This window comes from Helianthus annuus, chromosome 10 (assembly GCF_002127325.2).
Source record: "Helianthus annuus cultivar XRQ/B chromosome 10, HanXRQr2.0-SUNRISE, whole genome shotgun sequence".
In the NCBI taxonomy this organism is placed as follows: Eukaryota; Viridiplantae; Streptophyta; class Magnoliopsida; order Asterales; family Asteraceae; genus Helianthus; species Helianthus annuus.
Window position 1 is genome coordinate 144,883,080 of NC_035442.2, and position 22,724 is coordinate 144,905,803.

Here is a 22,724-nt window from a genome sequence, read left to right on the forward strand (position 1 = left end):
ATAACACCACAACCCCCACCACCTACCCCTATATTAACAAAACTGGGGAAGAAGATTCTGTTTAAAACTTCAAAAATAATGACGTTACGACTCATATCCCAAACATGCCAGTTGTTTTACGCGCTTTCCTTATCACCACCAGGCCCACCTGCACCGCCACCAGGCCCACTACCATAGTGGGCCCAATAACCCATCACCGTCCAATCAACTAACATACACTTGACACTGAACCACACTCTTACCCAACTTGAACCCGGGTACCACCGTGAACTCCACCGTCCGGTCACTTTCCGGCGACAAAAACGCCTCTTCATTCACACTCTCCATAAACACCTCCGAGAAGCGACCGCCCTTTTTCACCTGAAAAACCGATGCTCCGGTTTGATCAGTTGCGAAAGCGAGGCAATGCAACAGCCAAACTCGCTTCGCAACCTCGGCAAACGCCTCGAAAAATGTCGTTTCCGGAAATTTGCCAACGGAAACTAGGTTCCGTTGGTTCAAATTCCCGAAAAGAGACATTTCCATTTTGGGATGAACAAGTTGTAAATACTTGTTATAACAAAACCTAGCAAATGATGACGTGGGCTTCCATGTAACGTATTCTCTTGGTCTTAGGTACTTTAGCTCCATGAACCTATCAAAAAACAACTGTTGTCGTTTAACGGTTTTTCGCTCACCCGAAGTTGAAAAACTCGGGTGAGCGAACCCGTTAAACATCTCTCGACACACGAAGGACTCAAAAGTGAAACATATATGTGTTTCGTTCCAGTAGACCGCGTCCGGATGGATGGATGCGGCTGCGGATGGAATATCCCAATTGGCGAATTCCATTTCCGTGACCATTAACTTCACGAAAGTTCTGACCGATTTCGTAGCGTGCTTCAAGAACGCTACGAAATCGGTTGGTGTTAGTTTCGAGAACTGGAGATTCTCCTGGCGTGACAACGGACCGCTAGAATTCAATCTTCGTTCGATCAACTTGTTTTCCCTCTCCATTTCCTCCAGCTTCTGTTTCAACAAGGCGGTCTCGGACTCCTTTGATCGGCGCTGATCAACGAGCTTCTTTTTCGTAATGTCGTATGTTTTCACGAGATTCTTTTGTTCTTGAAGCTCGGCCAACAGTAAGGTGGTTTCGGACAACGGGTAGTCAAGATTCTTCTTCAAATAAGATTGTTTTAACTCGGATAACCGTTTTAGTTCAGATATAATTATCTGATCAGCTGACTGGATTCCTTCAGGGTCGTAAGGAGATTGCGAATACTGCAACCCTGCGTAAGTTGCTTTTACGGACGATATTGTGGCGAAAAGTTTGGCGATCAATGCATCCATGGCTGCTCTGTATTGAAGCTTCTCAATGTCTTGATGGAAGTGAATGTTTTCGTTGATGTTCGGTTTGTCTTGATTTGGTTTTTCGAATGTTTTCGCTTTCTGAAGTTTGTCTAAGTTGGTTGCGGCTCGAATGTGTAGAACTTTGGCGAATGTTCGAGCTAATTTGCTCTTTCTTGGTGTCATGGTAGATTGGTTGATTGGATCCATCTGAAAGAAAGAAAGAAAGAAAGAAAGAAAGCAGGATGAGTATGGTTTTAAAAAATATGAAGGCAATATGCTTTGATAAATAATATAATATCATAAACAGTATTTTCATGAAATTTCCTGTTTTGCCTTTTTGTTACAGGAGGTCAAGGTTACTTTCCTTTAACGCCTGGTTTAGGTCAACAAGTCCACATCATTCAGACACCTTATCTGAAAACAATATGCAAACAGATCGGAGTATGATTTAATTCTAAGAAACATTTTTTTACAGCACAATGAGATGCTGTTGTTCAACAACTATTATAGAGCCTACTAACTAACTAATACATTAAGTACTAACCAATGGGTTCTGGTTGGATACACTTTTGTGTTGGATAGGTGGTCTTCAAGAGGTTAGACTGCGGGGTATGGGGCGGGGGTTTGGGCGTGGGTGGGCTGAAAACGCCCAAGCCACCACCCTGGGTGGGCATGGGTTTGGGCGTGGCCCCTTTTCCGTGGGTTTGAAGCCGGGCGTGGGGCGGGCTAGCAAGGTGACATGGCAGGCTCTCAATGGCTATGTGTCAACTCATGCCCCCAACCCAAGCTCCCAACTCAAGCCCCACCCCCAACCCAAGCTCCCAACTCAAGCCCCACCATACCCCATGGGCGTGAGTTTTTTTTTCCATTTTTTTCCCATTCCACGTGTCAACAAATGCCCCAACCCATGCCCCAACCCAAGCCCACCATACCCCATAGTCTTATGGTCGAAAACTAATTAAAGTTGGATTTTTCTTTTTTGTAAAAAATGGGTATTTAGAAAAAAGTTTTTGACATTGGGTTATTTTTTTTAGGTGCTTTCGAGGATGGGTCTTAGTGGGTTTTAAAAAAATTTGTATCTATTGAAGATAGTGTTGAACAGTTGACGAGAAAGGAGATCAACAAAAAAACAGAGTCTAAGATCTGGATGACACATATTCGTCATAATACCCATTTAATACACCTAAAAGTACTCCTTTGTGGACGCTTTTTTTTTTTTTTTTTTTTCCTAAGGGTGGAGGAGGTGGTCACCAAGGGGGAGTGTTTAAACAATTTTCTAGTCAATAATATTAAGTCATGTTAAGTCCATACTTTACTCCTTATTTTGCACTCAATCACTGGCAATGGTCAAACACATGGAAAGTGGTAAACAATTTCTTTTTTTAAAGATAAATTTGCAATTGGTTGGAAGGGGTTGGGACCCACCATTAATTCCCTCACCCTCCTACCTCTCTCCTCTTCAAACAGTCGGTGAATACTCACCGATCAAGTCCCTCACTATTCACCGAAGTGATGTCACCGAAGGGGTGGCAATGGTTCCCCGTGCGGCAACCCAAGTCCCCGCATCCACTCCCCGAAATGACTCCGTCCCCCCTAAAACACTCATTTGTAAAAAAAAGATGGTTAGATTCGAACCTAGAGACTAGAATCCCTATTTTAAGAACTCAAACGCTTACCACTGTGCCAGACCCTTGAAGGTTTAATTAAAAAACTTTATTCCAATAACATAACATAATACAATTGGTATTCTTGAATATTTAATTCTAGTTTATTGACGAATTGTCATAATCATTAATTCCCTTAGAAACTCCATGAATGCCTTAAAAGTGAAAACTCAAGGAAAAGTCTTTAGATATATGATTCATTGAATCATATTATCTTTTTCAAGAAGTGCGATGACAAATTGCCAATGTGTACCACACCCTAAAGAATATAAAAAAATATCATAAAGTTTAATAATATCTCCACCCACTTGTTAAAAAAATCAGACCCGTACACAAGAGTAATAAAGTACACATAAATAACATAAATAGTCTATACATAGGTCCATGACCAAACTAAAGAGTTTTCACATTTTGCTGATTTCGGTTTTAAAACACATTTATAAGTAGTTGCACTAAAAAAGATAGTTGGATTAGGTTTATTATAAAAAAAATGCCATCCTAAGAGGATTCACATCCATTCCATCAAATAATGTGTGTGGAGTTTTTATAATCTAAAAAGTATAAAAAGTGGTTGTGAGTGGAGGAGAGAGAAAATGTTACTGTTCATCTGTATATTTGGGGAGACACTGTTCACCCCCTATAATTTTTTAATATATTTTGAAAATGGTTGTGAGTGAAGGAGAGAGAAAATGTAATGATAAAGGTATAAAAATATTATTTAATTGAAAATGAGAGAGAAAATGTAGTGTTTTTTAGTGTAATTTAGGATGTAAATATGGTAAAATGGATGTGAATGCTCTAATAACAACTTCAAAAACTTATTCTATATCATTTACCAAATCCAAATTTAATAGGAAAAAAAAAAGATGTAAAGAAACTGATGAGACCCACCGGTTTTGGATACATAAATGAGGATATATTCATTTATAATTTAACACCGAAATGGGTAGAAAAGATACATGAGGTGGGTCCATTGTGACCCAGATTTTACGTGAAAAGAAGTCCATTATTTTGGTTGCTGTGCATCGTCAGCAGAGCCCCTGATATTTTACAGAAAAAGCAAAACTTGTCTACATGCGGATGAATAAAGATAAAGAACACGGTACTGACTTTTCGAACGTTGCTAAAATGGAACAAAATTAAGATATTATTATTATTATAAAGTTTTTAACATGTAGTTATTGTGTAAATATACTCTAAATATAAAAATTAACCTCAGTTTGTCTAAATATACTCTAAATACACTTCAACCTGTCTAACCAATTTGTTACAGCCTCTCAACATGTTCAACCCACTTGTAACAACCTATCAATATGTTTAAAACGTTTATAACCCTTAAAACTCCTTTAGATACAAAAAAAAAAAAAAAAAACAGTAACATCCTACTTAGAAGACCAAGTGTAGTGTTTAACTAAAAAATGCAAAAAGCAGTGTCATGATAAAGGCTTTAACTAAAACACTCATTTACAAGCCTATAATAGTTTAGCTAAAAATTACAAAAATAAAAAAGATGTGTGATTCGTTGATGTTTAACGGCCCCAACACTTTTTTACTTTTTTCATTCATGCCCGCCATGGCTTGGCGCCGTTGTGGCACCCTTTGGCGCCCCTGTTTAACAACCATAACGGTCATGGGAGGCATGGGGTCTAGGGGTGGGCGGGAAGGACCGCTAGCCAAGGCATGTGTTTTCCGAAGTGCACATTTAAAAAAAAAAAATCCGATATTTAATTTAAAAAAATTGAAAAACCAATATAAAACAAGTTATGTTAGGCCCATTAAAAAAAACTCATTTAAAAACCACTCTTAAATCTTATAACTTAGCCATTTCGTTAAAGTCTCAAGAGGCATCAAACAGGACACCTGAATTTTTAGGACCCGCAACAGTGCCTAGCTTTCCACCAAGGTGATGCGAAAGGGAACACTTATAAGAAGGTCTAAAGAGGGTGAAATAAGGACCAAAAGGAAAGGAAAGAAATCCAACATCTTACAAACAGAAAATTAACAAGAAATTTACCTTCACGAGTGGAGAAGACGACTTGATTCGAAACTCAATAACACATAGCAGCAGAGCGTCCTCTGAAATTCAACCAACCATAATCAAAAGCAGAAATGAAACCTAAAACCTCAAAAGCATATAAAGCCCCAACTCTTGGTTGGTCATACATACAACACCAAATGGCAACACATTAATACATTAATACAATAAACAAATAGTTTAGCTGTAAACAGGTGTTTTGCTTTATTATTATACAGAAATAAAAAAAAAACAAAAGGAAACCCATTAAAAACTCTGATCCGACAAGATTCATGATGCAAAAGAATACCATTTGGAGCCGATTTCATACCTAACCACAAAAGGGAACCTTCGATTGTGAACTTATTAAAAGTTATTCCATCTGCACCAAAATGCTGAAATATTTAATCCCATTATCGGAAACAAACAGATGATGAGGCAAGTAGAATTAAGAAATGTATGAAGAACAGAGGATGGACAGAACAAAGGTCAAATATATCTGATGGTATTGGCAGCTGAGAAGACATTGGGAATTTAAAAACGCTTGAAGCTAGTTGAGTTTGATGAATGGTTTTTTACTGTTTTGTCCTTGGGGGATTTTGTTTCAAGGGTGGTCATTTTTCCTTTTTATTTTTTGTGTTCTAGGGTGGAGGGTATGGTTGCGGTTAGGGCTGTAAACGAACCGAACGTTCAGCGAAGTTCGTGAACCGTTCGGCGGGAAGTTCGTTTATGTTCGTTCGATTAGCTTAATGAACGAACACGAACAAAAAGTTTTATTCGGTTAGCTTAGCGAACGAACACGAACACAGGTCTCGTTCGTTTAACTGAGTTCGTGAACATTCGGTATTATGTTCATTTGATTATATTAAAAAATAATAAATAATAAACATTTTATCTAAACATATTGAAAACTTGAAACCCTCTTTTGTTCTAAGTTAGCTAAAATTTGGACATTCTAAGACATTTTTTAGGATAATTATGTCTAAGTTAGTTAAATTTTATTCATCGTTTGGTGGTGTGGTAGACTTCTTGCGTTTTGATTTATCATTTGATAGTTGTATTTAACTACTTATATCCAATGTTTAAGGATAACAATGTTTTCATTTTTTTTTTTCAAGTTAAATGTTTGTTTGCGTTCATTTTTATTTGCTTGCGTTCGTTTGTGTTCGAGACCGGTGTTCACGAACTGTTCGTGAACAAGTGAATTTCCTTAAGGAACGAACACGAACATATACTTATGTTAGCTATGCGTTCGTGAACAGTTCGCGAACATGTTAATTTCCTTAACGAACGAACACGAACATAGCCTTGTTCGTGTTCGTTCGGTTCGTTTACAGCCCTAGTTGCGGTGAGTGTGATCGGGGCAGGGCCGGCTCAATGGAAATAAAATAAAGCAAGAACTTTAGGCCTCCAGTTTCCTAGAGCCTCAAATTCTAACAAAATATATTATATGTTGGTAATTTTGGCTTTGAGATTGTTAACATTGAGGTTTATGATCTATAATTATGCGTATACAAAGATGATATATGAATAATAAGATCAACAGCAATTTTTTTCGTTTACAAAAAGGACCCCAAGTTTGCTATCTGCTTTAGGCCTAGAAAAATTTAGAAAATTTTGAGCCGGCCCTGGATCGGGGAGGGGGGTTGCCGAGTGGGAAACGATTGCTGGTGGTGGATTGGTGAGTGGGGAGTAAGAGAAAAGGGGTGTGGGCGGTGAGTATTCACCGAAGGTGAAGAAAAAGCGATGGAGGAGAGAGAGAACCAATAATTTTTTTTTAATTGAGTGGGTGTTTAAACCATTATCAGTGTTTGAGTAGAAAATGAGGAGTGAAAGGAGGGAGTTGACATGACATGAGATTATTGGGTAGAGAAAACTCAAACACCCTAACTCATCGCAACCATACCTTCCACCCTTAAAGTGTGAGTGATTGACTAATTGTTTCAATGGTGAAATTCTTGTTTATATGAGTGAATGACATTTTGATCTTGATTGTGTTCTGCTCATTTTCCTTATATGTTTGGATTGGAAAAATTTGTTATAGAAAAGGTTAACTACATAAGTAGCTCATTTTTTTGTTTGGTCATCTCTATCTTTAAGTTCTTCTGCTAATTTGGCAACCGTTGTAAAAAAATCAAGAATAGAACCAGAAGAATTGGACGAATTTGATGAGTCGGGTGGAAACGAAATACTTGAACCATCCATACGTATTTTTTTAAGTTATAGAGTGTTGTATAGTAATGAAGATTTGTGTTTGAAAAATGGTTAAAGTTTAGATTATTTAAAGAGGGAAAATATTTTTTTCCAAGCAATTAACAGTCATATGACCGTTTACCAACGTTTAAATAATCTCATCACCAATGTGAAGCCCACCACGCCACAAGCCATAACTACCATGATAGGGGTCATCGCGGCGATGTTATCACGCTACCACGTCATGCCCATTAGGGCACGCCTCTTCCCCCATGATATGGGAAGGGATCATGAACATCCTTCTCATTTGCTCTAAAATGTTCCCCAAGTTAGAAGAGAATAAGCGAAACCAAACACAAACCTCAAGGATGGTGTACTTGCAAGAAGGATTCAAGTTATCAAGTTGGTTTATTCATTTGAGGATTAAAATAATCTTTACGAAAGATAATATCATATACATGATGTGATGTAATATAATGTCACATTGTGTACCTACACACAACGTACGTAACATAATATGATAATGAAATGTGGTGTAATCTATATAATGTGATATAATACAATGTATCTTTGACGTAACAAGATGCAATATAATGCGATGTGATATAATACATCGCACCTTTACATAACATAACACAATGTGATATAATACATTGACAATAACTTTAATAATATTAATGAATATAACTTAATATGATGTAATACGATATTTAACAAATCATATTACGCAGGAATCAAAAACCCTATATAACACAAAACAAATCTCAAATTTATTCAAATGCTTAGTTCAAGCAAATTGAATTGTCTCATGGGGAAACTATTGTTTCTCTTTATCTTATTACTTAATATTTTTGATACACCTTATGCGAATATTGTTAGCAACTATAGCGACAATAATTGCATTACATTTCAGGTTGTTGTTCATATCCAAACTCACGTAAATAATCTCAGACTTCATTGTTACTCAAAAGATGATGATCTTGGAGATGTTACTCGGAATGCCGGAGAGGAATACCAAATCAGATTTTGCTTAGACTTATTTGGACGTTCACACTTCTGGTGTCATTTTAATTGGGAATCAAAGGAGGAGGAGTTTAATGTTTTCAAAGATGTGGCACCACCCAAAAGTCAACCTTATTGTACTCAAATAGGACACAACATCGAGTGTTATTGGATGGTAGATAACATGGGATTTTGGATTCCTCGAACCCTCCAGCCCCAACCCAGTGATTGGGTCAGATTATATGATTGGACCCCAACCCAGGGTCAGAGTATATGATTAGAGCTAAAATTATTATCTTTTTACCTTATAATAATATCTATGTTTTCGTTTATTCTTTTTTTAAAGTTAATAATTTATTTTTTTTTTTTATTTTGGACGGCAAGAATAATTTATTCAATCACCATAAAAGAACATACAAAATTGCACCAAGGTGCTAGCACAAAGTTGTAGAGCACCTATTACATCATATACAACATCTAAATTTTGCAAGTTAAGTTACAAAGTTAAAAAGACACCAGTTTGCCCAGCTTAAACCTTGTTCTTTCGCCTTGTGCTTCATCCACATAAATGACATCGCCTGTGTTTCCCCGAAAATCCGATCGATTGATGCCCGCTTGCCTGAGAATATTAACTCATTAAGTGTTTTCCATATCGCCCAACATGACGCTATAAAAATCAGTTTTAACAGACTACTTTTGTGACCTGAAACATCGCCGGCTTTGTATAAATTGAGCAGATCCCTTACATTAGAAACTGGAGTCCAAGGGATGTTGCACCAGCGCCACCTCGGATCCACCTCAGCCATGGAGCCCCCTTTAATTTGCATGGTGTGGATGGAGCCCCCTATTAAACAAATTTAAAAAATAAAATTCATTGGTTTAAATCAAGTGGTCCCCACCTGATAAAGCTTTTCCCTCTCGTTGTTACCAGGATGGTGTTAGAAGAAGAAAAAATAATTTAGAAAAATAATAGATCTTCAACATCATCTCCATATTTAAGTCTTTCATATATTTTTTTTTTCGTTCTTGTAAAGCCTATAAATAAAGGCTCATTTTTCCTGTTTTGTATGCAAGAATTAAATCAATAAAATTCAGTTCTTTTGATCTTCTTTGATTATCATTCACAACATGATATCAGAGCAGAGTTTCTGATCCTTAGTGTGTTTGTTCATCCCAGCCAAATCCAATCTCAAACCCTCAGGAACCTAACAACAAAATCAAACTCAAAAAAATCATCCAATCGCTCAACATCTTCGTTGCAATCCCTCAACCCAGATCCAATCGATCATTCAAACTTCATTTTTTTTTCAATTTCAAATCATTCCGAAATCAAACTTCGGAAAACTCGATCCAAAAAAAATCAGTTCCGAATCATTCAAAACAACAAAACCAACCTGTTTGTGGTTATTCAATCAGATCTGATCGACTTCGGCTAGTTCGTTTTCGCCGGAATCATCTCCTGTGTCTTCTGTAACTTGTTTCACTCAAAGTATCATACAAACCTTTCAATTCGTTTTTTGCCGCAGCCCACCAAAAACAAAACCCTATTTTTTTGCCGCAGCCTGATCGTTTTTCCGGTCAACAGCCGTTTGCAACGCTGCTGCACCACTGCTGCCCCACATCCAATTTCACCAAAACCCTAAGATCCACAATAAATCCGCTGCACCACTCCCCTGGCGTATTTGTTTTGAAGGATCGATTAGAGTGTGGATTAGATGTTGTTGTGAGAAGAACAAAGATAAAGCAAAACAAAGAAGAAGGTTAATAGCGGCGGACTAAAACGACAGTAGGGTTTGATCCAAAAAAAAGAAGAAAGTTACTTGGCGTATTTATTTGTTTTTATGGGTGGTCCCTGAGCGGATTTATTATTTTTGGGCGACTTAAATCTTGAACGCGAGTTCAAGTGGCACGGTGTATTTAATAAATACGTAGGTGTATATAGTAAATACGCCGATAAGAGAACGGGCCTGGTTTCGTTAGTCTAGCGTAATTGTTAAATCTTGAACGCAATTTCAAGTGTCTAGTATTTACACAGCTGCCATGTCCAGAGACGATAGCTCAAACAACCGTACCAACAATGACAATCTCGCAATTCAACTTGCGAATCTTCTTCGAATCAACCTTAATACCCAATCTCAAACACCAAAACAAACCTTATCCGATAGCTTGAAGATCAGTATCAATAGTCAAAATTACGCTCTATGGGCTCGAATGATTCGAGTTGCTATTGGGGGGAAATTTAAGAACCTGTTGAGCCATATTACAGGAAAACCTGCCCCACCAAACCCATCAGATGAACAATACGAGCAGTGGGAACAGGACGATCTAGTCGTGTTCTCCTGGCTCATACAAAACATTGAACCAGGGTTAGCCGGTAACCTCACCGAGTTTCCCACTGCGAAGGCGTTGTGGGATGCATTGGTGGTTACATATAGCAGTGGGAAAGATAAACTGCAAACCTTCGATTTACACATCAAAGCAAACGAACTCAAGCAAAACGGCTCGGCCCTAGAAGATTTCTTGATCAAGTTACAAGGCATTTGGGGAGAAATAGATCGAAGGGATCCGAACTCAATGACCTGCTCTGCTGACATAGCAACATATAACAATATCAGGCCTGAACAAAAATTATTCCAATTCCTAAATGCTCTTGACAGGAAGGTTGACCCAGTCAAAAGAGAAATCCTTCGGTGGGATCCACTTCCCTCGGCTCAACAAGCCTACGCGGCTATAAGGAAGGAGATGGCACATCAAGGAATCCTTGGTACCATCTCTAAAACTTCACAGTACGGCGTGGCAGCAGGGCTTGTCGCTGGCGGAACCACTGAAATCGATGGACAGGGGTTAATCTCGAAGGGACAGCGGCGGTCAGACTTCATTGGAAAATTATCATCCCGAATCGACAAATCCAAACTGAAATGTAGTCACTGTGATATGAGGGGACACACCAAAGAGCAGTGCTTTAAAATCGTGGGTTTTCCTGACTGGTGGAGTGACAATCACAAAACCAAGAACCCTAATCAAGAGGGTAAAGGTTGCCACTACCATAGGCAATTATAGTGCTACTAGCAACAACAGCGATGAGAAGGATGGCGGCAGTAATGCTTGTAAAGAAATAATTAGTGTTCAAAGTGAAGGCACATCTGAGGCTGAAGGTCAGGGTGGATGGACGTGGCACTGAGCACCCAAAACTTCAAAAACCCAAAACCAAAACCCAAAAACTCAAAAACCCAAAACTTCAAAAACCCAAAACCAAAAACTCAAAAACCCAAAAACCAAAACCCCAAAACCCAAATCAAATCGGATGCCAAAACCCAAATGGCCAAGTTGAATTTTGGAAATCCCATAATTCAACTTGAGGGGGAGTGTTAGAAGAAGAAAAAATAATTTAGAAAAATAATGGATCCTCAACATCATCTCCATATTTAAGTCTTTCGTTTTTTTTTTCGTTCTTGTAAAGCCTATAAATAAAGACTCGTTTTTCCTGTTTTGTATGCAAGAATTAAATCAATAAAATTCAGTTCTTTTGATCTTCTTTGATTATCATTCACAACAGATGGAGCCCCTCCTGTAGCGCCCCCCCCCCCCCCTTTAAATCCGAGGGTGTGAAGGTATAGCGCCCCGGGGCGCTATAGATGATGAGTTGGCGGGGGTGGCGTCCCCACACCCTCCGGCCTTAACAACTTTGATAAACATATGGAATTCAGTTGATGTGTAATGTGTTTAACCTCAGTTTGTCTAAATATACTCTATATATAAAAATACATTTTTTTAAGATCAACACTTCAACCTGTCTAACCAATTTGTTACAGCCTCTCAACATGTTCAACCCACTTGTAACAACCTATCAATATGTTTAAAACGTTTATAACCCTTTAAACTCCTTTAGAACAAAAAAAAAAAAGAAAAAAGAAAGAAAGAAAACCAGTACCATCCTACTTAGAAGACCAAGTGGTCCAAGTGTAGCGTTTAACTAAAAATTGCAAAAAACAGTGTCATGTTATGTACACAAAAGGGCTTTAACAAAAACACTCATTCACAAGCCTATAAGACTACGGGGAGTGGGGGTGTTGGTTGGGCGGGGAAAGCCCTTCAACGCCAGCTGCTTCACTTCGGGTTGGGCTTGGGCTTGGGCGTGGTGTTGCCCCTTTGGCGTGGGTATTCAGCCTGGCGGGGGGCATGGTGACTTGGCTTGCTTTAATTGGCTGGTTGACTACTTTAATTAAAAAAAAATCACATGGCTGGCCACGCCAAGCTAAGCCACGCCACGCCACACCACTCATTGTTCACCATAAACTTGTGGATCCCACCATCGCCACGTGTCGAGCAATGCCCCCAACCCAAGCCCCTCCACTCCCCGCAGTCTAATAGTTTAACTAAAAATTACAAAAATAAAAAAGGTGTGTGATTGGTTGATGTTTAACGGCCCCAACACTTTTTCTCTTTCACGCCCGCCATGGCTTGGCGCCCCTCTTTAACAACCATAACGGTCATGGGAGGCCTGGGGTCTAGGGGTGAGCGGGAAGGACCACCAGCCAAGGCATGTGTTTTTCGAAGTGCACATTTAAAAAAAAATCCGATATTTAATATAAAAAAATTGAAAAACCAATATAAAACAAGATATGTTAGGCCCATTCAAAAACCACTTTTAAATTTTATAACTTAGCTCATTATCTATTTCGTTAAAGTCTCAGAGAGGCAACAGGACACCTGAATTCTTAGGACCAGCAATGGCCCCTAGCGTTCCGCCAAGGTGATGCGAAAGGGAACATTATTAACATATCACACTTGGTCTTATAAGAAGGTCTAAAGAGGGTGAAATAAGGACCAAAAGGAAAGAAAACAAAACAGTCAACCAGAAAATGAACAAGAAATTTACCTTCACGAGTGGAGAAGACGACTTGATTGAAAACTCAATAACACATAGCAGCAGAGCGTCCTCTGAAATTCAACCAACCATAATCAAAAGCAGAAATGAAACCTAAAACCTCTATAAAGCCCCAACTCTTGGTTGGTCATACAACACCAAATGGCAACACATTAATACAATAAACAGGTGTTTTGCATTATTATCATTATTATACACAAATAAAAAAACAAAACCAATCACAAAAAGAAACCATTAAAAACTCTGATCCGACAAGATTCATGATGCAAAACAATTCCATTTGGAGCCGATTTCATACCTAACCAAAAAAGGGAACCTTCGATTGTGAACTTAAAAGAATATATTAAAAGTTATTCCATCTGCACCAAAATGCTGAAAAATTAATGAAGAGGCAAGTGGAATTAAGAAATTTATGAAGAACAGAGGATGGACAGAACAAAGGTCAAATAATGTCTGATGGCATTGGCAGCTGAGAAGACATTGGGAATTTAAAAACGCTTGAAGCTAGTTGAGTTTTTTTTTTTTTTAACGGCAAATTTGAATCACTGACGGACCACTGGAGTATCATCGTGCCATCAGCAGAACCACCCCATATATCCATCTCCACTAGACAATAATGCCTATACACCAATTCAGGAGGAAACCCAATAAATCTGGGAAAAACCCTCTTTGTGGGAATCGAACCCATGACCTAATGGTCATAAGCCTTATCCCACCACCAAGATACCACTAGGCTATAATGCCATGGGTGCTAGTTGAGTTTGATGAATGGTTTTTTACTGTTTTGTCCTTGGGGGATTTTGTTTCAAGGGGTTAGTGTGGTCATTTTTCCTTTTTATTTTTTGTGTTTTAAATGATTTAAGTGTGAGTGATTGACTTTGACTAATTGTTTCAAAGGTGAAATTCTTGTCTATATGAGTGAATGACATTTTGATCTTGATTGTGGTCTACTCATTTTCCTTATATCTTTGGATTGGAAAATTTTGTTATAGAAAAAGTTAATTAAGTAGCTTATTTTTTTATTTGGTCATCTCTATCTTTAAGTTCTTTTGCTGCTTTGGTAACCATTGTAAAAAAATCAAGAGTAGAACCGGAATAGTTGGACGAATTTGATGAGTCGGGTGAAAACGAAATACTTGAACCCTCCATACGTACGTATTTTTTAAGTCATAGAGTGTTGTATAGTAATGAAGATTTGTGTTTGAAAATAGTTAAAGTTTAGATTATTTAAAGAGGGAAAATATTTTTTTCAAGCAATTAACACTCATATGACCTTTTACCAACGTTTAAATAATCTCATCACCAATGTGAAGCCCACTACGCCACAAGCCATAACTACCATGATAGGGGTCAATGCGGCGATGTTATCACGCCACCACACCATGCCCATTAGGGCACGCCCCTTCCCCCATGACATGGGAAGGGATCATGAACATCCTTCTCATTTGCTCTAAAATGTTCCCCAAGCTAGAAAGAGAATAAGCGAAACCAAACACAAACCTCAAGGATGGTGTACTTGAAAGAAAGATTCAAGTTATCAAGTTGGTTTATTCATTTGAGGATGAAAATAACTTTTACGAAACATAATATCATATATACGATGTGATGTAATATGATGTCACATTGTGTACCTACACACAACGTAAGTAACATAATATGATAATGCAATGTGGTGTAATCTATATAATGTGATATAATACAATGTATCTTTTACGTAATAAGATGCAATATAATGTGATGTGATATAATACACCGTACCTTTACATGACATAACACAATGTGATATAATGCAATGACAATAACTTTAATAATATTAATGAATATAACTTTATATGATGTGATACGATATTTAACAAATCATATTACGCAGGAATCAGAAACACTATATAACTCAAAACAAATCCCAAATTTATTCAAATGCTTAGTTCAAGCAAATTGAATTGTCTCATGGGAAAACTATTATTTCTCTTTATCGTATTACTTAATATTTTTGATACACCTTATGCGAATATTGTTAGCAATTATAGCGACAATAATTGCATTACACTTCAAGGTGTTGTTCATATCCAATCTCAGGTAAATAATCTCGGACTTCATTGTTACTCAAAGGATGATGATCTTGGGGATGTTACTCGGAATGCCGGAGAGGAATACCAAATCAGATTTTGCTTAGACTTTTTTGGACGTTCACACTTCTGGTGTCATTTTAATTGGGAATCAAAGGAGGAGGAGTTTAATGTTTACAAAGAGGTGGCACCACCCAAAAGTCAACCTTATTGTACTCAAATAGTACACAACATGGAGTGTTATTGGATGGTAGATAACTTGGGATTTTGGATTCCCCAAACCCTCCGGCCCCAACCCAGTGATTGGGTCAGAATATATGATTGGACCCCAACCCAGTGATTGGGTCAGAGTATATGATTAGAGCTAAAATTATTATCTTTTTACCTTATAATAATATCTATGTTTTCGTTTATTTTTTTTTAAGTTAATAAATATTGCTCAGAAAATGCATATCTTGGATTTTGCGTAGTTAACACTCAAATATTGATTATGATTTTAATAGTCTGTCACAAGATCACAACCTTTATTCAATATGATTGAATATGAATCTTGGCGAATTAGTCATCAAACGGGTCAACTTGTTATGTTCATTTAGCCACATGAGTACATGAACTTTGTCTTCCATGCTCAACTGTAACCGTTAATATTTCCCTTTAGGATTTTAAGTCAAATATCAAACCTCACCACTTAAGCTCTTAAACATCCCATAATTTTAGCACCAAAATGATTTTTTTTATGAACCACCTTAAATAGGCTTCGGCCCTATCATGGTACTGGGTACTTGCTGTAAATATATTGGCTTAGGCGGTTAGACCAATACGATTATTCTTGGCTCTTTTTAGTGTTTTATTTGGGCTCAAATTTATCATTGTATGTATGTCCTAGGCCCTTTAAGTTTCCATTTGCGGTTTCACACCTTCAGTCCTTCACTGTTTCTACTCTAATTAAATTTTCAAACTAATTTGTTTTAAACGCACGCAAGGGTTGAGATGTGATCGGTACATGTATCGAAAATATATCGGTGTTAAATTTGAACAAAATTGGGTATCGAATGCAGTACCGAATATTTTGGTACGAGTATTGGTACTAGTATTTCAGTACCGTACCCATTTTGGTACCCACTTTGTTTTTATTTTATTTTTTAAGCACCGGTACGAGTACCAAATAGGTAAAATCATTACGAGTACCAATACAAATGGGTACCAAATAGATAAAATTGATATGAATACCGATATGATATGGGTACCAAATGGGTACTGATGTCAAAATCAATAAAACTAGGTACCGATACATGTACTGAATACCTAAAATCGGTACGAGTATTTGGGAAACAAAATTATCATCCCTACATAAGGGAGAAGGGGGCACTTTCCTAGCAAGCCACAAGTATTTCATCACCATCTAATAGAATTATGCCACCTCATTTAAATTAATACAACATAGTTCAATCCAAATAGGAGGGGGCACTCTCCTAGTTCAACCCACTACCTTATCTTCTTCCGGGTTGTGAAACTCAGCATCGTTACTTGATCAAACTAGTTGAGTTGGTTGCGACAGTGCACCCACTCAACCCGCACCAACTCGCATCAACCTTGCACCTTCCGAACATGGCATGGTTTGTTTTTGCATAAAAATGAAACTTCTGATTTAACATAAAATTATATTAAAGTTATCGGGTTAGAACAAATGATGGGTTCCACCTGTAATAGAATACACAATAAAATAATGGTATGCAAAAAACATCCCTTTTCTTCCCCATCCTCCTTAAGAGAGAGAAAAATGATGGGCTTCACCCGTAAATATGTAAGAAGAGATACGTACATTTTGTAGCACCTTTATAATAATACATTCAAAAGAGGTCTAAGGGTAATATAACCAAATATAAAATGATAGAATAATACATTCAAAAGAGGTCTAAGGGTAATTTCGTAGCACCTTTATAATAATACATTCCCATGCTTCTGTGAGGGAATATACTTCAACTTGTTTAAAGGTAACCATTTTGTTTCGCAGCTTATATATCTTACACAGATACCCAAAAACATTTCGACTAGGATGTCCCAAGTGGTTATAGAACCTCCCGGTTGTGAAGCAAGCCAAGTCCGGGTTTGCCACAAGGCGATAATGGAAACAAGCGAAGTTTGATTGCATCACACGATACTCCGTTAATCTTGAAAGTGTCACAGAGTTAAAAGAACAATTTTATATGATCTTTAGTACCCTCGTCCTCTAGTCCAGAAAATTGGCAACAAGTTTGAATTAATTGAATAACTGAAGGTGGAATTTGAAAATTTTCTGCATGCGTAGTAGATCAAGTGATACTAGGAGTAAGATTCGTAGATGGTCAAATATGATGCGAGATAGACCTTTCGGGGTCTCCCATTGCTTCTGGTATTTCAAGTTCCCAGATTTTTGTAACTTCAAATGTAGACTCCAATTAGATTTCCACATGTGTTGTCTTATCTTTCTTCTTAGAATTCTTGCATGACGTTCGTTCGGGTTCAACAAGCGGTGATACCAATTTGTTGGACCGTGATTTACGCATAAGAATAACTGCACACGTAAACTAGCAACTGTACCTATCATTAGCATAGTATAGCTCAAGTAAGTTACCGAGTATTAGTTCGTGGACACGATAGCTCTTAATACTAGGTTTATCTACTAATATGTAATCTATGAAATATTTAAACTTAAAGATTAACTAAGAAAGCAAAGAACGCGATCAAAAGGTGTAGAAAGAAATCAAAGGTTAAGATAATATAGCCATCCAAACTCGAATCAACGAAGAGTGATTGACATGATGAAATATATTGTTTATAGAACTACTTTAAGAACTAACTTGATAATAGTGTACGAAGTGCTAAGATGGATTATACCTACTACGGTTAATCCTACCAAATCAAGGTTGAAAGCTATAGACACGCCTCAAAGCCTAATTGGGTAAAGCTAAAATTGCTATGGATTCTTATGATTTTGGGTTTCAAGATTGGATTCGAGATTAAACTACGAACATAGCAACTTACAAATAAATCAAGATCAATCATATAGAAAACTCTAACTAGTTTCCAGGTCCTTTTATTCAGATCCTTCCCGTAGGTAGCCTATATGTTTTACCAACTATGATCCTAAGTTATCTATTACCAATTAAGGTTTCAATCCCTAAGTTAATGGGTGTCAATATAACCTAGAGATATAAGACATCGAAGCAAACATGTATAATCTCATAGAAAGATCGATACAACCACATAACCAACATCACGATCAATACGCAACACATGCTCATACACATCATGAGATTAAATCCATAACAAACTACTGAAATCGTAATACATAAACAAATCAAACATCAAGTCATTCAACAGTTCATATCCCCCGGATAGTTGTAAAGATGTTTAGTTGGACAATAATAGTAAAACCAATACTGAAATCATATCAAATACAAGTTCAAATATAAGAAAACAGTAAAGAAGTAACTCGATAGGTCAAACCTCGCTTCCTACAATGTTAGATCTTCGATTCTCTCATCTTTTCGCTTGTTTTTCCTCCAAATAGCACTCATCTAGCCTTTTTCATTATTTCAGCTGTCAAAAATCTATATCTAGGGTTTCCTAGGTAGAAATAGGCGGTGGCAATTTGGGTTTCAACTAGAGTACGAATCGTACTCTAGTAAGCAAGGTACGGTCCGTACCTTTATTAATCTGGACCCACTAGGGTTTTGTTTTATTCCTTGTTTGTCTCTTTATGTGAGCAACAGGGTATGCGTCATACTCTGATATTTTCTTCTATCTTCTTCCTTTATCCACCCGAGATTCTCTATTTCATCCAAATTTTCTTCTTTCCGTCAAATACCTACAAATTATTGACAATTCATTAGTAACTATCTATCCTTATCAGATTTGTGGTAAATTAGTCTAAATACAGGTCTTTTATATATGAACACTATGTGTCCTTTAGATCACATAAGTTGTCTAAACGTATCGAGAGTTGAAACTTTACTTGAAAAATAACTTATGATTTGGATTTACCTGATGAGGACCCATTATATTGTCAAACCATATGTAGAAAATTTAATACACATTTATCAGATATGTTTTACATTTATCTAAAAAAATATGGCGAAACATCAAACATTCATTAATCAACGAGAAATGCGGAGAGAAGGAAAAGTTCAAGTAGTAACCAATATTCAATGTTTAACTTTTATATAATACCTTAATGAAATCAACGAGAAATGCGGAGAGAAGGAAAAGTTCAAGTAGTAACCAATATTCAATGTTTAACTTGTATATAATACCTTAATGAACAAAAATATAAAAAGACAATGAGGTAACACTACATGTAGCTAACTTGGAAGATATAAAATAACGGACTCCTACGACATGACTCAAAGTGATTTTTAAAATTTTGATATGTTTGCTTGGTGGAAAGGTATGGAAGATCAATTTTCGATCCTAGCCACTATAACCCGAGATCCACTAACCGTCCAAGCTTCTACAACAATTTCAGCATCTATTTTTTTTCTACCAGTGGAAAGATTATATCACTTACGAGAACACGACACACTCCAGAATTGGTCAAGATTTCCATTACCTTAGAGGATTATTTGGACATGGTAGAAATAATCCAACATATTTTCTCACTTGAAGGCGAATTAGAATACAAAGGCAAAATATACACGGACAAGGTAGACGGTGGATTGACAAATCCAATGTCCGATGATGAAACCGCACTTGATGATTATTTACACTCAAATAGCTCGGGTTCGGGTCAAGGGTTTCACCCGTAAAACCGGTTCTCAACCTAAACCAGTTTGGACCAAGTCAATACCACTTTGAGCCTAAATAAAAAAAGAGAAAAACGCCCACATAGTCCCTGTTGTGGCACCCGCGGAAAATACACCGTCATCCTTACTTGACGTCGTGCATTTGTGGATTGCTTATCAAATTTCGGGACAAAATTTCTTTCAAGTTGGGGATGATGTGACAACCCAAGTTTCCAAGGTCTTTCCTCGACACGTTACTTGTTACAAACTTTGTTTTTGGTAATTTGTTTGCGTGTGTGTTGCATTATGGATTGGTTAATTAATATAAACTTAATATAAACTAGTAAACTCTTGCAAATTAAAACCATACATGATGAAAAACTAGTGTTTCACCACATAGTGTTTCGCCACATATCTTACCCGACGAAACATGGGTGTTTCGCCGCATGGGCTTTCGGCCCAGATGAGGCCCAGCTGACTGTTCGACTATATATACATGCACAGGGTTACGAAACACTTTTTAGCAAACCCTAACCTACTCCTAGGAGTGCGACGACAGTTCTTTTCTTTGTAACCTCTTCCCTCTTGCGAAGCCTATTCCCTGTGATCAAACCGTTCGATCTCGTGGTTAGTGCATCATCTTATTATTAGATTGTTTGCTATGCATTGTTTGATGATTGCTATGTGTTGTCTGTGATTTATTGTGAATGAAGGGGTTTGTATTAGAAACCATAATCATATGTTGTGTTAATTAGGGTCTTGATATCTTAACGTTTAAGCCTATAGATTGGAACACGTACGATAAAGATTTGATTTGATGTCTTGTATTTGGTCATGTTTACTGTTTGGTTGATGATTCTGGTGTTATAAGAATAGGCGAATTGTTAAGGCACTTGTTGCATGTTGTTGATAATTGAGAACTGAATAATTGATCGATGACCATGATATAACTACTGATGATGATTAGGGTTCTAGAACATGTCGAATTGTAACCCTTGGATCTGTAACTGTTAGCTCCACGAAACATAGGTGTTTCGCCACATCACCTATCGACGAAACATGGTATAACGTCCATAATTTTCTTTTTAAATTTACTAAAATAAATACGTACTATTTCTAACGAAATTTGGGCATGACCCATTCGTATTAGGAGTGGTCCCCTGTTTTTCACATTCAAAATATAGATTTAGCGTGACGCTTTAAAATAAGGACATATTATATACCATCAAACGACTTGACACGCATACGAAATTTGATAAGTTCAAAATACATACAAGTACTAAGTTTATAACTACTAGACTTAAACAAAGTGACCAAAATATTGAGCGTTGCCTTCATTACAAAAGTAGCGGAGCGTAGAGCGGTCTTGAAGTGTGTTTATTCCGGGCGAAGCATGAAAACTAAACATGAGATTTACCTACATGGTCACAAAAATGAAAACTCGTTAAAACTAAATTTCTTTCTTTAAACCAAAGAATCCAACTCACTAACTTATAGCCTTTATAACATTCGCAAATTGAGCTTTACTACATACTTTCATTCTTGCACGGTAGTATGTTCCAAAAGGAACGCCATGCCTTTCCTTCTAATCTTTCAATTTCATCATTCGACCCGTTCATAAAAGGGTCCATACATATACTTCTTTCACACTCGATTAAAGTTGACACATGTAATGTTAAACATATTGTTATAATAGAAAACATAAATTGTACAAGAAGCGTACCTCGATCTTGGTTCCCTTGTTGCTTCACTTGACTCGAGCCCTCTTCCTTATCACCTATACATAACCATTCATACTTTTAATTTATGTCTCATACTCGTTTGCTCACACCAATGGATAATACTTCATAAAATTTGCACTTGCTTCATAAGCACATTCAATTCACATAAAATTTATGACTATCAAAGCTAACATCTTTATTAAGGCATTTCATCAAACACTTGGTGTGCGTATCATTAACAAAGCATAAAGTACAAGTGTTCAAAGCATGATCCTACTTGTTCATTTTCTAGTCTAACAAGAATCACCCAAGTTCATATCTTTCTTTCATCCTACCTTATCACATCTAATTTCTCTATATCCAATCAAGGTCAAGTATCAATTTTTCATCTAATATCACACATGGAAGGCATTATGTTTATGATTTCTTCACAACAATTGGGTAATACACTTAAATCATTCAAACAGATCTAAAATCAACAATAATTTCGACCACTATGAAACCCTAACTCTCAATTACATGAGATATCCACATAATTTCATGTTTGGGTTAAAACCCACTTTCTACAAATCATTCAAATCAGAAATTCCTACTTACCAAGAGTTGAACAAGCTTAGATTATTTGATTTAGGGTTCATGCATCCATTAGAACTCCTAATTTCCTTCTGATTTTTGAGAATTTGTGAAGTTAGGGTTTGTCTCCTTGCCCTCTTGCTCAACACACCAGAATGTGTGTTTGTGTTTTTCCTTTTTCTTTTTATTTGTTTTAATTAAACTTTCATCTTTTTTTAACAAGATTAGTCCCTTTACTTACTTATATTGTTCAATTGTCATGTAACCTTCCTTCTAATCAAATTACTAGTGTAAATACTTAACTAGGTTAAATATAACATGACTAAGCATTTTAAGTAACATTCATAAATTGCATATTTTGGGGTGTTACACATGGTGGACTTTTGTCACACCCCATCGACGAAACATAGAGACTTTCGCCAATAAGCAACCCGACGAAAGATGGCCTTTCGTCACAAGGGTCTTTCGCCGGGTAAGTATGTGAACTGAACAGTAGGTGCATTGATGCTGA

At 37.0% G+C, this 22,724-nt stretch overlaps 1 protein-coding gene and 1 long non-coding RNA gene across 5 annotated transcripts; both read right to left on the reverse strand.

The window, feature by feature from the left end:
• On the reverse strand, positions 1-5,609 carry LOC110885938 (protein GRAVITROPIC IN THE LIGHT 1). Of its 4 annotated transcripts, XM_035978665.1 has the most exons (5): positions 5,339-5,609; positions 5,008-5,069; positions 2,755-2,922; positions 918-1,536; positions 1-872 (listed from the first exon to the last, which is right to left on the reverse strand). In XM_035978665.1, exons 3-5 carry the CDS (start codon positions 2,755-2,757, stop codon positions 205-207), a joined length of 1,290 nt encoding a protein of 429 aa, XP_035834558.1. In that variant the 5' UTR covers positions 2,758-2,922; positions 5,008-5,069; positions 5,339-5,609; the 3' UTR covers positions 1-204. The 4 variants fall into 4 exon arrangements, with proteins under 4 accessions (XP_035834558.1, XP_021989369.1, XP_021989367.1 ...); XM_022133677.2 differs by having other exon boundaries at positions 2-1,536; positions 2,812-2,922; positions 5,339-5,607; XM_022133675.2 differs by having other exon boundaries at positions 2-1,536; positions 5,339-5,607.
• Positions 5,610-21,117: 15,508 nt separating this feature from the next.
• On the reverse strand, positions 21,118-22,348 carry LOC110882842. Its single transcript, XR_002560250.2, has 3 exons — positions 22,238-22,348; positions 21,643-21,696; positions 21,118-21,336 (listed from the first exon to the last, which is right to left on the reverse strand). It is a non-coding gene; the product is annotated as an uncharacterized LOC110882842 (long non-coding RNA).
• Between the last annotated feature and the right edge of the window lie 376 nt (positions 22,349-22,724).